This window comes from Heterodontus francisci, chromosome 11 (assembly GCF_036365525.1).
Source record: "Heterodontus francisci isolate sHetFra1 chromosome 11, sHetFra1.hap1, whole genome shotgun sequence".
NCBI lineage: Eukaryota > Metazoa > Chordata > Chondrichthyes > Heterodontiformes > Heterodontidae > Heterodontus > Heterodontus francisci.
This window is the reverse complement of record NC_090381.1, coordinates 85273448-85290534: the sequence shown is the minus strand read 5'-3', so window position 1 is coordinate 85290534 and position 17087 is coordinate 85273448. Positions and strand designations below refer to the sequence as shown.

General features: G+C 41.4%; 1 protein-coding gene across 1 annotated transcript in view; it reads right to left on the bottom strand.

The window, feature by feature from the left end:
• Positions 1 to 2562: 2562 nt before the first annotated feature.
• The window catches only part of LOC137374915 (adhesion G-protein coupled receptor G7-like), an 85257-nt gene continuing 70732 nt past the window's right edge, over positions 2563 to 17087 (bottom strand). The window contains exons 10-13 of the mRNA XM_068041501.1: positions 14925 to 14997; positions 4930 to 5106; positions 3888 to 4038; positions 2563 to 2697 (exon numbers count right to left, since the gene is read on the bottom strand). Coding sequence (XP_067897602.1) covers positions 2563 to 2697; positions 3888 to 4038; positions 4930 to 5106; positions 14925 to 14997 — 536 coding nt within the window. The remainder of the gene's footprint in view (positions 2698 to 3887; positions 4039 to 4929; positions 5107 to 14924; positions 14998 to 17087) is intronic.

Sequence of the window (17087 nt, the reverse complement as noted above, 5' to 3'; positions counted from 1 at the left end):
CATCCTATGTAACTGACAAAGGTAAATATTCTCTCCTCATCCTTCTCGACCTGTCTGCAACCTTTGGCCACACCATCCTGCTCCATTTAAAAATTCTTATGCTTGTTTTCAAATTCCTCCATGGTCTCGCCCCGCCCTACCTCTGTAAGTTCCTTCAGCCCTACAACTCTCTGAGCTATCTGAGCTCCTCCAACTCTGGCCTCTTGAGGATCCCCAATTTTAATTGTTCCACCATTAGCAGTCATTCCTTCAGCTGCCTAGGCCCTAAGCTCTGGAGTACCCTCCCAAACCTCTCCGCCTCTCTTCCCTCCTTTAAGACGGTCCTTATAACCTCACTGTTTGACCAAGTTTTTGGTAATTGTCCTTAAATCTCCTTATGTGGCTCAGTGTCAAATTTTGTTTGCTATCACTTCTGTGAAATGACGTGGGACATTTTATTATGGCAATCAAATTGCCAATGATTTGTGACTTTGATAAGAGCAGTTTTGATACAGTAGCAGGGGCAGAAAACTTTCACCGACATATATACATGAAAAAATAGTTTGGAGTTTCCCTGTTAGGCCCAGCATTTAATATCTGATGTGTAAATTGGCTGAATTCAAACTGTCCTACAGAAACCAGTCTGAAAGTTACTGATTGCTGGCAGAGTCAGGTCTTTACACAGCAGCATTACAGTCATACTGTGAGTAAATCACAACACAACTTTTAGTTACCAGAGAGACTGAGTCAAACACAGGGGTACATTGCTAAAATTTGGGGTGGGTCAAATTTTACACGAGTAATATTTTCGTGAAATTGAAATGCATGTTCATTTTGAGTTCACAAAACATGAAACAAAAGCCCAATTCATATCAAAGAGTGAAGGGAGCATTTTGGGGGGTGGGGAAAGTTGGGTGTAAGACTATTCACAAAACAGAACTCAACAATAGGCCTACTTCCCCCCTTCCCTCGCTCAACACCACCTCCCTCCTCCACTTTCCACTGATGCCCCTAGGATTGTTGTCAGCCATTTTCTTTCTTTTTTTTCTTGTTTTTCATATTGAACTTGTTTAACAAAATAATAGCCACCATGGAGACAGAAATAATTAGTGTACACTTATTCATATACAATTTTTATTACAGTACATGGAACAATTTAATAATGAAAAGTAATTAGCACTGAATGTGCATTAAAATCCATCAAAAACACTCTCGCCATCGTCTGCAGTTCTGAATAATTCTTCCTAATCAGCTGCTTGAATCGCATCATCATATGGATCATCATCAGCAGTTATGTCATCATCGGCTTCATCATTCCACAAATAATCATCCTCTGTACGATTGAGTAGAGTGGAAATTCACATTTCTTGAAGGATTTCACGACAATGTCAGTTTTGAGTTCATTCCAAGCATCCACAACCCATTCACACAAAGTTATTTGTGTTTGAGCCTACATGCTGCCTCTCTTGGTGAATGTTTTCCCTCAGATATTTTGAATCTTCTTGCTGCCGCATAATTATTTGTTTTCGCTGCAAACGCAATAACTTTCAGTTTAAGCTGCACTGTATATTTGTTGTTCTTCCTGGATGCCGTAGTGACAAAATGTAATGGTCCGAACTCAACATTCATGCATTTATTCTGGTGTATGATTAGAATGTTCTGTCTGTGTTCTGAAAATGTAGGGCTACCATCCCTGAAAAACTAAGGTCGATTTACACACGATGAATGAAAAATTAAAAATTTTTTGGCCAAAAGTCATGGGTCAACTTTTACTTGAATATATACAGCAACCCTATTACAATATCTCAGAAGTAATCCCATTTCCCTTGTTAACAGCGTAATGGAGTTATGTTCAAACTTATAGGTTTAGCATATGGACTTTCCAAGACTAAGCTTACAGTCTTCACATGATTTCCAGCTTCAAGACTTTTCTTTGATGACATAAGTACAAAAGCATACAAGCACTCTCCTTATGTAGTTGGCAAGATTGCTAACTCTCAGATTGAATATATACTTGCAGGTTTCATCACATGACCTCCTGCCTCCAACCCATGCTCCAAAGCTCTGGATTCTAAAAAAAAAGCTCTGGATTCCTGGCATGTCCTTTCTCACTGCGCTCCACCTCCCTGTGTCACTTGAAAATACTTTTACAATTAATTTGCAGAAGTTTTAAAAAATGCACATTTTTAATGCCCCTATGATTTTGTCCCTCCAGGGTAGCTCACAGCAGTGTCATGGAGACTCCAGACCAATCCTGGAGAGTTGCCAACCCCTATACTAGGCTGGCTGCAACATTGCAGTGGTTTAGTGCTCTCTCAGAAGTTCTGGCTACAGCTGCAAGACAACCAGAATATGATTTGGCAGAACTGCTTCTTATTCTTACTTTTATGCTGCTATTTCACCATGACACAGTTCAACGTTGTAAAACATCATTGGTATCACTTGCCTTGTACTAAACATAAGGGAAGATAACATAACCTAGGGATCCTGAGAGGATAATTGCAGGAGAAAGATTAACAAGATATACAACACGTCCATTACTGTAAAATCCAATAGTTATAACTTTCACCCAGTTGTTGCGTGTTAATTGTCTTTAATGATAAGACTGCTCATTGAAATGTTGGACCTTTTCTCCTTTTTGAATACTTTCAGTGGTTGGAGCATCCTGTTTTGAAATGCTTTCACATTCATTATGCACAGAATGAAAATGAAAAGACCCTAAAAATACGAAGCACATCAATATATATTAGGATTGTACAAACTGAAGATAGCTGTTTATTACTATTAATAAATTATTAGGTACTGCATATTCTCTTCCATTGCAATGGCGAATGACTATTTAATAAATATAAGTTCAAATGTCCATATATAGGTACAATGAGTGGAATTTTATGAGTCCCCGGGAGACGGGGTGGGAGGGGCGGTGGCCCACAAATTAGTGACAGAAGGCAGGAGGGCAGAGTGCCTGTCACCTGCCCATCGCCCAGCGATTAAGTCAGGGACGGGAAAGGCTGAAGACAGCCTTCACGCCCAGAGGCCAACTGAAGCCCTTCAGTGGCCGACAGCTCTGGAAGGTGGGCACCCTACCCTTAAAGGGACAGGGATACCGGCACCGGGCAGTTAAGTCCCCAAACGCTATTAAATTGCACTGGGAGGGTTCCAAAAGGTGCAGCCAGGGTGTCCCTCAACTTTTCAGCCCAGCATCAGGACCCCCACTGGCTCCACTAAATTCAGCCCTATATGGGGTCTCAGCAAGACAACTGAAACTTGTTACAATTGTGAAGTATAATCAATGGCAAAACTTATTATACTTCCTTTACAGTTTTGGTATAACTTCAGCCATAAGCCAGGAACATCGTGGAAGAAAATTAACTTTCACATAAGGTATCTTAATGAAAGAAAGGCTAGTTTTGGAACTAGAAGATGCATTGCCCTAAATTTACTCGCTGCTTTTGACACATCCTTGGTGATCGAAGAGCATCACATTTTCAAGCCTTCAATCTGAAGCAGGAGCCTTTTCTGCTGGGTTTCTGTCCCAAAATCAATGCACTGACGATTATGATGCTTGTTTGGGCTTCCCCACTATCCACTCACCAAGTCCCACAGAGCTAATTTAAACAAATTTAAATGAGGGCCTGTGGTGTTAACAGGCCAATATCCTGGAAGGTATGTTCACATTGCACCAGGGGTAATTTGGAGCGAAATAGATAAAGCATATTCGTTGCCAGTAAAAGCTAAGACTGACAGAAATTAGAACATTTTGAGCCTAAAACCTGAAGAAACTTTAACAACTGTTTGCCAGAGCTGAGAAAGAATGTTTAGAGATTTTCCTTAGCTTTTACATCCTCTTAATGTGAAGATGACTTTGTACAACATAGGCCGCACTCTGTCATTTTTTTTTTGCTTACCTGTAGAGAATTTAGTATGCAAAAAATAGTGCTGAATACAGCGTATGCTTTTTCGATAAGCATGAAATAGCCAGTAACCCAGCACATGCCCAACGTCACTGTGTTAGCAAAGATTGTAGCAAAATGCCTCTGAAGACTTTTCTTAAAGTCCCTGTAGTAGAAAATAAATATAAATAACTTCCAGTTTATAATTTATAATAAATATGGAGGATAAATGCAAAGATATGTATTCATTTAAGTTTTTGTTGTAATATCATACCTCTCAGAAATGTCTTTAAGTGCTTTATTTACAATTATTTATTTTGACTTGCAGGAATTTTTGTTGCAATACACATACTTGGACTTATATTCACAAAACAAGCACAGAAAAAGCCATAGAAGATCAGTTTTTCCTCTTTCTGGCTTAAGTATCACAGCAGATTGTAGAGCCTGATACATTACAGAGCATCTCTAAAAGTTTTCAGTTCTTGTTAAATTCAAATTTTGAAACTTAAATCAGATCAGTTGCAGATATGAATAAATTAACATTCAATAAGGTTTTTTACTATTAAATATAGTAGTTATTTATGATGTTGAAAAGTCAAAGAAAATTATAACAATGTATTCATTAAATAATACCTGTTACATATATTATTTCACAGTATAAAATAATTGTTGCTAATCACTGCCCTTTCCTATTGCATGATATGTTAGTAGCGACGGACTTTAGCTATCAATGTGCTATATACCATCTTCCAATCATGTAAGCCTATCGATAACAATTTGTGATATCAAAAAACACATTTGTATGACATTCCACATTTTGCTATTTTAACCCTTTGATTTTAAATGGCATACCAACTCATTGAAAGTCCATGTGTTAATACCATTACAATGTCAAAGGTGCTAGACTCTTCAAGGAATCACTAATGTCAGACTCTATTGTGGGAAGCCACTTATTAAAGAAACTTACATTGTAGTATGTACTACTTAGTTAGATTCCACTGAATTGTGAGCTACAACATAAACCCAGGGTAACAAGTAGCACATATCAAAACCTCACCCTTTGTAAGCTTTCAGGTTTTTCTTGTTGCAAACCATCATGGACATGATCAGACCAAAGATCACCATATTCAGTAATAGCATCAAAGAGACTGGAAACAAGAATGCCCACAAAAGTACATTTTTTCCACTGAAAATTTCAGCAGTAGTAGTCCCATTGCCTGCAGATAGCCAGCAGCTGAAATTAAAACATTCACATATTATAGTAAACAATATTGTAATTTTAATGTATAAAATCTTAAATTTGTTATAACATTCTGTGCCATAGACCACTAAAGATGCTGAAGAAAGACTTTGAGTTGATTCACCTATTGATTTTCCCTCCCTTCCATGCAGAAGCATCCAGATTTCCCTCAATCTCAGAGATTTTCTCAAAGCACATTTATTTTGAAGAGAGAAATCAAGAAATTCTGGACTTCTTATTCTAGCATCGTTTGGGGAAGTTATTGGAATCGATAGTTAAGAACAGGGGCTGGGATTTCACATTGGGCGGACAGGAGCCGGCCACCGACTGAAACGTCGGTGATGAACCTGCTTCCGCCTCGCCTGGGGATCTGACACACGTTTTACTGGTCCCCAGGCTTTAATAGTTCTGAGGTGGGACTTCCACCCACTTGAGAGAGGAAATCCCGCCTCATTGAGCTGCTGCCCAATCAGCGAGCCGGCAGCTCTTCGCCCCAGCAGCACCACTGGGAACGGTGGCCATTGCTAGGACTGCAGCCCAACTGACCGCAGAGAAAGACATGGAGCCCGGATTCCAGGTAAGTTTTGGTTGCCTCGCCGGGGCTAATCGGTCGGGCCCCGGTGAGGCAAGGGTGGTCATTTGGGCGGAAGGGGGGCGTGTTGGGTCTTGGGGCTGGTTGGGGTAGCAGGGGTGGCCCTCCATCCTGTGCCCGATAAGCAGGGCCAACGCCCCTGAGACGATCGGAAGCTGCCTGCTTTTCCCAGGTGGCTTTTCCTGGCTCCAGGACACCCGCTTGCCGCGCATAAAATCCACGTGGAGGTGGGCGAAGGCCCTTAAGTGGCCGTTAAGTGGCCACTTAAGGGCCTTGATTGGCCTGGGGCGGGCGGGCCATTTTTCACCCCCCTCCCCCCCACCCTACACAAAGGGGGAGTGGGTAGGCAAAGCCTCCTAGAGCCTCCCGCTCCATTTTACAGCAACCCCCCCTCCCCCACCACCATCCAGCTTGTTGGGGTGGTGTAAAATTCTGGCCAGAGTCAATGAGTATTTGACAATCTTAAATTGCTACACGCTGCTACTATGCAGTAGCAACACGCGTGACGTTTTCCACTAACAGGATGCTGCCGTCAAGCCAAAAAGACGTCCTGCCTATCACACAAATGAGTAATATGATATATGAATTTCAATGCCAGTGTGATGCTAGGTATATAGGCCATACATCCCAAAGACAGGTGGATCATATCAAACAACATGTCCCTTCCACAGTTCGCAACATTTGCTGAGTAATCCTCAGTGTGCTAAGAATTATGCTAACAACTAATTTAAAATTGTCAGTAGGGCTCGCAGTGTGGTGCATTTGCGCATACTGGAAGCCACATATATTAATACACGTGACCCTGTTCTTTGCAGATAGAAGGAACATGTACAAACATTGTGCCTGTTTCAGCTAAACAAAATAAGTGAAAGCCATTCACTGGTTCATTCCTCTGGGCAATGCCTTGACTAATCAGAGTCAAGCTGCCTGGTTTAAATTTCAAACAAAGCTTGGCAGTTAACTGTCAGTCACCGTAAATTGGTGCATTCTCCATGGCAACACCTCTACCAATCAAAGTTCACTTGCCAGCCAATCAGCACTCTCTTTTCATACAGTATAAAGTTGTTGCTTTCCCTTACATTGGTATTCTTGTGGATTGTCCTGAAGCCCGCAAGACAGGGAATGTTTTTGTATATAGTTTATAAAGTTCCACATAAGAGACTGTTAGCTTAAAATAAAGGTCATGAAATTGAAGGCAAATGATTAAACTGGTTAGGCCATTGGTTAAACAAAGAACAAAGAAAATTACAGCACAGGAACAGGCCCTTCGGCCCTCCAAGCCTGCGCCGATCCAGATCCTCTATCTAAACATGTCGCCTATTTTCTAAGGGTCTGTATTTCTTTGCTTCCTGCCCATTCATGTATCTGTCTAGATACATCTTAAAAGACGCTTTCGTGCCCGCGTCTACCACCTCCGCTGGCAACGCGTTCCAGGCACCCACCACCCTCTGCGTAAAGAACTTTCCACGCATATCCCCCCTAAACACTTCCCCTCTCACTTTGAACTCGTGACCCCTAGTAATTGAATCCCCCACTCTGGGAAAAAGCTTCTTGCTATCCAACCTGTCTATACCTCTCATGATTTTGTACACCTCAATCAGGTCCCCCCTTAACCTCTGTCTTTCCAATGAAAATAATCCTAATCTACTCAACCTCTGTTCATAGCTAGCGCCCTCCATACCAGGCAACATCCTGGTGAACCTCCTCTGCACCCTCTCCAACGCATCTACATCCTTTTGGTAATGTGGCGACCAGAACTGCACACAGTATTCCAAATGTGGCCGAACCAAAGTCCTATACAACTGTAACATGACCTGCCAACTCTTGTACTCAATACCCCGTCCGATGAAGGAAAGCATGCCGTATGCCTTCTTGACCACTCTATTGACCTGCGTTGCCACCTTCAGGGAACAATGGACCTGAACACCCAAATCTCTCTGTTAAGTGCTAGAAGACAGAGAGTAAGGATAATGGGTATGTCCTTGAATTATAAGGAAGTGACTAGTGGTGTCCCATAAGGGTCTGTGCTGGGGTCTTAACTATTCACTGTATTTACTGATGACTTAGACAATACAATAGAGAGCTCTATATCCAAGTATGCCGATGATAGCATAGTAAGTAGTGTAGACAGGAGTATAAAATTACAAAGTGATATGAGCAAAACTGTGATAGATGGATTTTGACACAGATAAGTGTGAGGTCATCCATTTTGAACCAAAAAAGAAAAGATCTGAGTATTTTTTACATGGTGAAAATCTAGGAACAGTGGAGACCCAAAGTGATTTAGGACTTCGTGTACACAAATAACTAAAATGTAGTGATTAGGTACAAAGAATAATGGTAAAAGGCTAATATAACATTACCCTTTACAATTAAAGGGATAGAATAAAAAGAGTTTTGCTACAGCTATACAAAATCCTAGTTCAGCCACATCAGGAGTACGGTCTACATCTGTGGGCTCCGCACCTTAGAAAGAATATATCAGCATTAGAAGTAGTGCAATACAGATTCACCAGAATGTTACTAGGGCCCCAAAGGTTACATACTGAGGAGAAATTACATAAACTGGGCTCATACCCCCTTGAATATTGGAGCTTAAGGAGTAGTTTGATTGAGCTTTTTAGGATTCTGAAAGGAATTAAAAGAGTAGATAGAAATAAACTTTCACCATTGGTTGAGAAGTCAAGAAAAACCTTAAATTCAGGAAAATAGTTAGGACACATTCCTTTGCACAAAAGTTGTTGGAGGTGTGGAACTGTCTCCCACAAAAAGCAGTAGATTCTAGTTCAATCATTAATTTTAAACCTGAGATCGATAGATTTTTGCTAGCCAAGGGCATTGAGCAAGGTAGGTGGATGGAGTTAGGATATAGATCAGCCATGACCTTACTGAATGCAGAACAAGCTCGAGAGGCTGAACGGTCTACTCCAGTTCCCATGTTTCTGATAGCAGTAAATATTGCATTAGCATACTAAGTAGTGTTAACTTTTCAACTTGCTTAAAAAATAGAAAATACTGCTCAGGTAGATTATTCATTATTTAAACAAAGGAAGAAGAAGAGTGCAAACAGAAATAAATTAATATCACCTGGCATTCAGTTTTCCTATAGTGAATATAGTTAGTCCCAGTAATACTGCTTGGATTTTGTATAAAAGTGTTTTTCTGAGATTGTACATTCATAAAAAAGGCCAGCCAAGGAAATCAGTTCAAATATTCTCTTCTCTTCTCAGTTATGGGTTCCGAAGAAGGGTTCACTGACCCAAAACGTTAACCCTGCTTCTCTTTCCACAGATGCTGCCAGACTTGCTGAGTGGTTCCAGCATTTCTTGTTTTTATTTCAGGTTTCCAGCATCCGCAGTATTTTGCTTTTATATAAATATTCTCTTTGCTGTTGCATTGCCACGCCAATGGAGATATGGGGATTGGGCAACCAGCAAACTGATAGAGTCTTAGATAATTCATTCCTCCTTAGCCTTTGTTGAACAGTATTTATTGTTTTGACCCTTCCATCATTCTGATGTAACTGATATTCCAGATGGCACTGAATGTTTCATACTTCATTTATATCTTTCAAATTTCTACAGTTTGCATGCCTTTGTTACGCACAATCTCCATTTCCCTTATGGTACAGTCACTGGAAACAGTTATGGTCAGCAGCAATCAGGCCTCCAGCCCCCCAAAAAAACCTTTCCTGTGTCTATTGGGAAGACAAAACTTATCTCTAGGATTTTGTTCCTACCCCTATCTAAGATCAGAGGGCCTGAGTGGGATGAGTGTGATGACCACTAGTGGTCATGGAGTGGGATGACCACTATCCGAGGTCACTGTTCCAGTCAAGCAGACACGCATGCCTATAAGGTCAGATTCATGGTGACATTATGAATATCATGGGATAAGTATGTTTGCATCTATTCTATGGACAGATACTCAACCGTCTCCACCTCAGGGAAACTCCTGCAAATCCCCAAGCAATGCAAGAAAAGCAATATAGGTCTTTAACACCTTTCCCTGTACTTTGCTCCTGAGGAACAAATGTTTTCCACATGCAAAGTAGAGAAAATTAGCTCGACATTTGCAACTGCTGGTGAGTCTTTCTAAAATTAAATCCTGTACCAATTATGTTGCCAATAGTCCAGGTTTCAGGTACTGTTCAATATTTCTAGTTCCCGTGCTGCTCAAGCAGGGATACTAAAGTCCCTTTATTCCGAGATAGTTTGAAATGCCCCATAAAGCGTCTTAACACAGTGGCGTGGCATAAATCTATTAACATAAAACAAAGTGAATTAAATGCATTATGTTTATTGCTGTGCACATTGGAATGAAGATTTTGCTATAATCAAAACTGACCCCTGGCCTGTTTTAATCACTTTCAAAAGATTTCCAATAAGCTACTCATTTCTGAGTGTAATATTATTTGATCCTTTTGTTGCATGATCTGTTGTAAGACTCACAGGACTATAAGTAATATCCCAAGAAAATGTGGATTTTATCATATCTGAACTAGAATATATAGATACAAATAGTTAATGCACGAGCTAGATTTGAACACCTCTCACTCTACTGGGTTCCACCCACAACTGTCTGGTCATGTGTGATCCAACATCACTCCCTCTGATGATCTTCACTTACGGTTCTTAAGGTGGTCTGCTCTTAAGGTAGTCCTTTCTTAGGAAATTAAAGACATTAAATTCCAAAAGTCAAAGAGGAAGTAGAACAGATGGACTCACCATTGTGGTGGACATAATTTGTTGGAGAATGCAAACCTACCAGATTTATGTCCCAGGTAAAAGTGATTTAAATTCCTGATGTGGAGGGGGGGGCGCAGAGAAGTGAGTCTTTCATACGCCACCTTACCACCACAACCCCACCCCCATCCGAGCACTGAATTGTTGATGTGTCTGGGGTTCCCAAGCTACCTCAGGAATTGTACATACTGTGCTCTCTCTAGTCACAGAAGGATCTACACCAACTGAGAGGTATTGAAGGTCCCTTACTGAACCTTCCACTTTTTTTAAAATGGCACTTTCTATCCAGTCCTAAAAGGGCCTCATTCCCCTTATCGAGTGGTATTGTGCTGCTCCCGTTTCCTGGCTGCTAGTTGGGATGGGAGCCTCTGTTGTGCCTGTATAGGGAGGACACCAGCCTTGACCATTTAAATAACCACATCTCAACAGTCTGGGTCCACTCCATGCACTGTAAGCAGCCAGGAGTCCAGTAGCAGAGCAGGGACCATGGAATTTCAGGCCGGAGAGTTTGAAATCAATATTACCAAAGAAAATTAATAATTTAAAATACTATGCAGACAATGAAACTTAATTTTATCATCTGATTGAAGGGAAGCATGAGAATCATCGGATATACATGAATGAAAAGAAGTCTAGTTGCCTATCAATTTCTTTTAGCACTGTTTTTATTTCTTAAAAATGAGAAGGTGGCTCCCAACCACAGAATCTTACAGCACACAAGGATGCCATTCGGCCCATCATGCCTGCATGGCTCTTTGAAAGAGCAGCCCAGTTTAGTGCCAAACCCCAGCTTATTCCACATAACCCTGCAAATTAGTCCTCTTCACTTTCATGTCCTATTGCCTTTTGAAAGTTTCTATGACATCTGATTTCACCACTCTTTCATTCCAATTCTTAACAACTTGTCTATGTGAAAAATATCCTCAGTTCTCCTCTAGTTTTTTTGCCAATTATTTTATATCTGTGACATCTAGTTATTGACCCAATTGCTGGAGGAAACAATTTCTCCCTACTTGCTCTATCAAAATCCATTACAATTTTGACCTCTTTGAGTTTTCTCTTTAACCACCTCTGCACTAAAGGTGCAGCATCTCCAATCTCGCCTCATTGCTTGTAACATCTTGATAAACCTTTATGTACCTTCATAAAGGCCTTGACATCCTTCCTAAAGTGTGGTGCCCCAAATTGTAGATCATACCTTAGCTGAGGCCTAACCAGCGATTTGTGAAGGTTTAACATGACGTCCTTGTTTTTGTATTCAATGTCCCTATTTATAAAATCGAATATCCCATACACTTTCCTAACCAGTGCCAAAGAAATGCAACAGGAACAGGAACACTCACTCTAAGAGGTTTGAGTGTGCACAAGGAAGAATTGCAGCTACTGGAAAGACACATAGAAGAGGTAGACTAACACAAGGATCGGTTATAGATTATAAAGTGAACTGGAGCAATTATGATCTATAAAAATGAACTGGTGAATTAAACTCCAAAAAATAGACACATTTTGCTGCAGACAAGATGGAGATATGAATAAATTAACATTCAATAAGGTTTGGATTTTCTTCTCCCTGCTGCTTTCACATGCGTTCAAGTCTTCAGAAGAAGGAATTTTCCTCCACACAAGATCAGGAAGTACGGAAAGTCCTCATCAGGGAACTCCTCTTTGCTGACGATGCTGCTTTAACATCTCACACTGAAGAGTGTCTGCAGAGTCTCATCGACAGGTTTGCGGCTGCCTGCAACGAATTTGGCCTAACCATCAGCCTCAAGAAAAAGAACATCATGGGACAGGACGTCAGAAATGCTCCATCCATCAATATTGGCGACCATGCTCTGGAAGTGGTTCAAGAGTTCACCTACCTAGGCTCAACTATCACCAGTAACCTGTCTCTAGATGCAGAAATCAACAAGCGCATGGGAAAGGCTTCCACTGCTATGTTCAGACTGGCCAAGAGAGTGTGGGAAAATGACGCACTGACACGGAACACAAAAGTCCGAGTGTATCAAGCCTGTGTCCTCAGTACCTTGCCCTATGGCAGCGAGGCCTGGACAACGTATGTCAGCCAAGAGTGACGTCTCAATTCATTCCATCTTCGCTGCCTCCGGAGAATACTTGGAATCAGGTGGCAGAACCGTATCTCCAACACAGAAGTCCTCGAGGCGGCCAACATCCCCAGCTTATACACACTACTGAGTCAGCAGCGCTTGAGATGGCTTGGCCATGTGAGCCGCATGGAAGATGGCAGGATCCCCAAAGATACATTGTACAGCGAGCTCGCCACTGGTATCAGATCCACCAGCCGTCCATGGCTCCGCTTTAAAGACGTCTGCAAACGCGACATGAAGTCCTGTGACATTGATCACAAGTCGCGGGAGTCAGTTGCTAGCGTTCGCCAGAGCTGGCGGGCAGCCATAAAGGCGGGGCTAAAGTGTGGCGAGTCGAAGAGACTTAGCAGTTGGCAGGAAAAAAGACAGAGGCGCAAGGGGAGAGCCAACTGTGTAACAGCCCCGACAAACAAATTTTTCTGCAGCACCTGTGGAAGAGCCTGTCACTCTAGAATTGGCCTTTATAGCCACTCCAGGCAGTGCTCCACACGCCACTGACCACCTCCAGGCGCTTACCCATTGTCTCTTGAGATAAGGAGGCCAAAGAAGAAGACGATGGACAGGCTTTGGGGAAACAGGAGGTGAGTTACTCGCTGTAGGATTCCTAGTCTTTGGCCTGCACTTGTAGCCACAGTATTTATATGATGACTCCAGTTCAGTTTTTGGTCAATAGTAACCCCCCAGGATATTGATAGTGGGGGATTCAGCGATGGTAATGCCGTTGAATGTCAAGGGGAGATGGTTAGATTCTCTCCTGTTGGAGATGGTCATTGCCTGGCACTTGTGTGGCGCGAATGTTACTTGCCACTTATCAGCCCAAGCCTGGATATTGTCCCAGGTCTTGCTGCATTTCTACACGGACTGTTTCAGTACCTGAGGAGTTGCGAATGGTGCTGAACATTGTGCAATCATCAGTGAACATCCCCATTTCTGACCTTATGATTGAAGGAAGGTCATTGAGGAAGCAGCTGGAGATGGTTGGGCCGAGGACACTACCCTGAGGAACTCCTGCAGTGATGTCCTGGAGCTCAGATGATTGACCTCCAACAACCACAACCATCTTCCTTTGTGCTGAGTATGACTCCAACCATCTGAGATTTCCCCCGATTCCCATTGATTCCAGTTTTGCTAGGGCTCCTTGATGCCAAACTCAGTCAAATGCTGCCTTGATGTCAAGGGCAGTCACTCTCACTCACGTCTTGTGTTCAGCTCTTTTGTCCATGTTCGAACCAAGGCTGTAATGAGGTCAGGAGCTGAGTGGCCCTGGCAGAACCCAAACTGAGCATCAGTGAGCAGGTTATTGCTAAGCAAGTGCCACTTGATAGCACTGTCGATGACACCTTCCATCACTTTGCTGATGATTGAGAGTAGACTGATGGGGCAGTAATTGGCCGGGTTGGATTTGTCCTGCTTTTTGTGTACAGGACATACCTGGGCAGTTCTCCACATTGCCGGGTAGATGCCAGTGTTGTAGTTGAACTGGAACAGCTTGGCTAGGGGTGCAGCAAGTTCGAGAGCACAGGTCGTCAGTACTATTGCCAGAATGTTGTAGGACCCATAGCCTTTGCAGCATCCAGTGCCTTCAGTCATTTCTTGATATCACACGGAGTGAATCAAATTGGCTGAAGTCTGGCATCTGTGATGCTGGGGATTTCAGGAGGAAGCCAAGATGGATCATCAACTCGGCACTATTGGCTGAAGATTGTTGCAAATGCTTCACTACTTTTTAAACAAAAACTATCTGCGGTCAGTTGAAGGTGAAATGTGGAAGACAACCACACCATCTCCCACCTGTCCGTAACAATAGCTAAATCAATGTTTCATTTTTAACCACCATGGGGATTTCTGGACAGCAAGATGAAATTAGATATGCAGTGGGAGGCATGAAGATTCCCATGGCTCTGGTCCAGCCTCATCAGCTCCACATGGCACTGTAGGTGTTCCAGGACCAGTTCAGATACACTCACTTGGGATGAAGAAGTTCTGGTGTCTGTTGGGGTTTCACCGGGTGTGCATGTGGTATTTGGGACTGGCATATTGCTGGGATGAAAATTTAGATAGTCACATTTTGAAGTGGAATTGGTGAGGTAAGCTGAAACACCAGTTTGTACTCTTCGTTATGCCTTATTACCCTTTTGTTTGAATCTTTTGTGAGGTCTGAGATTCAGCCAAAATATTGATAAAATGCTTCCCTTTCAGACCTTGGCTTCGGGGTAATTTAAATTTAGATTTAGTAACCTTAACTAAAGGCCTAAGTCCACAGTTCTAGAGATTGTGACTGGCCTTTGCTTAACTAACCACCATTTTTGGCATAACCAGACAAAATTATATATATTATATATAAAAAGGCATTTTTATTGCACTCACATCTTTTTCTGTCTGTAAGTATTCTTTGGTTCTGTCACAGCAATTGTTATAATTGCAATAAGAGCTGGTGCACCTAAATAATAAAAAAAATGTGATTAGACTAAGGTTTTTTTTAGCCACTTTGCGCTATTCCTGAAGACCATCAGCTCTTAATTTTCTCCCTTGTCAATCCTTTCCAGAAAGTGACAAATGATACTAATTCAGCATGTAATGGTGATCCTCCAGTAACCTGACCGTAATGCATTCTTTATAGATGAATCTGGAGTGTCAACTAGATAGTCGACCAGGAGAACAATCACAAGCAAATTTAACTTTGCCCTCAGCTACTGTACACAAATGTGCACATCTGGCAAGAATTGTTGGATACTGATTTGCACCACACTAGCCTGGAAATGCTAAGACAAGCAGCGGTTCAGTATCACTGTGCTGATTACTTACATACTAAGCAATCATGGAAAGCCATTAGTTCTGTCTGAGTAAGCAGCAAAATTATTCAGGGCATGTTACAACAAAAGCAAAGTTTGTCAACAATATAATTATAGAAGAGGTCAAGGATCGGTTCAATGGTGCAGCATTACTAACTCACCAGATATATATTAATGATTCTAATATATGTTGATGACCTGGGTTTGAGTATACAGGGCACAATTTCTAAGTTTGCAGATGATATGAAACTCGGAAGTGTAGGAAACAACAAAAAGGATAGTAACAGACTTCATGCAGACATAGGCAGACAAGTAAAATGGTTAGACACATGGCAGATGAAATTTAACACAGGGAAGTGTGAAGTGATGCATTTTGGTCGGAAGAATGAGGAGAGGTTGTATAAGCAAAATGTACAATTTTAAAGAGGTTGCAGGAACAGAGACACCTGGGAATGTATGCACACTAATCTTTGAAGGTGGCAGGACAAGTTATGAAGAATATTAAAATAGCATAGAAGAACTTTGGCTTTATTATTAAGAGGCATAGTGTACAACAGCAAGAAAGTTATGTTAAACTTTTATAAAATGCTGGTTAGGCCTCAGCTTCACGTATTGCGTTCAACTCTAGGAACCACACTTCAGGGAGGATGTCAAGATCTTAGAGAGGGTGCAGAAGAGATTTACTAAAATGGTTCCAGGGATCAGGGACTTCTGTTATGTGGAGCGACTGCAGAAGCTGGGACTGTTCTCCTTTAAGCAGCAAAGGTTAAGAGGAGAGTTGAAGGTGGTGTTAAAAATAATGAATGGTTTTGTTAGAGTTAATTACGAAAAACTGTTTCTAGTGATAGAAGGATCAGTAACAGGAGGACACAGATTTAAGGTGATTGGCAAAGGAACTTCAGATTTTTTTACGTGAGTTGTTGTGATCTGGAATACACTGCATTAAAAGATGGTGGAAGCAGATTCAATTGTAACGTTTAAAAGAGAGTTGGATATTTGAAGGGAAAACATTTACAGCTTTACCAAAAAAAGTGCGGCATAATGGGTCAAATGGCCTCTTTCTGTGCAGTATCATTCTATGATTTTATAATTCAATATCCTTATTCAGAAGAAGAGACTACCCTGCGAATTGCAGCATATTATTCAAATGGATATATATTCAGGTTGCAGAGGCCCTGTTTCCCTCGCTGTATCATTATCATGTCGCACTTCCAGTAACTTTGTGGGCAAAAATATTTTGTGTTGAAGGTTTCAGGGCAAGTCTAACTAATGACAGACACTGTTAGATGCACTGCTACTGCAAAATCTGGGCCAAAATCAGGTACAGAGAGAGAAATAAAGAGAGGGAAAGAAAGATTGGATTAAAAGAGAAAAAAAAGAAACTGAAAGGAAAAGCAAGAAAAAAATGTACAATTTTACATTTTTAAAATGCTGCTGAAAAATTCAAAACTGGAAGAAATGAGACTTCACACCTATAATTGGTTGCTTGATAGTAGTTAACAAATGTCACATTGCACTACTAATTACTAGCCCTAAATATTTGCAGCAGGTTTAGTTCATATATAGAAAACAAGTAGAGCAACTTCATGATATTCAATGAATGGCAAGGCAGACAGTGAAATGTTGGATTTGCAAAGCTAATGTGGAACATTGCAACTTGGACAGCAGCTTTTGGGTATTGGCATTTAACCGCACATCCGCTCCTAGTCTGAAGTTGCTATACAATTTACCATAAACA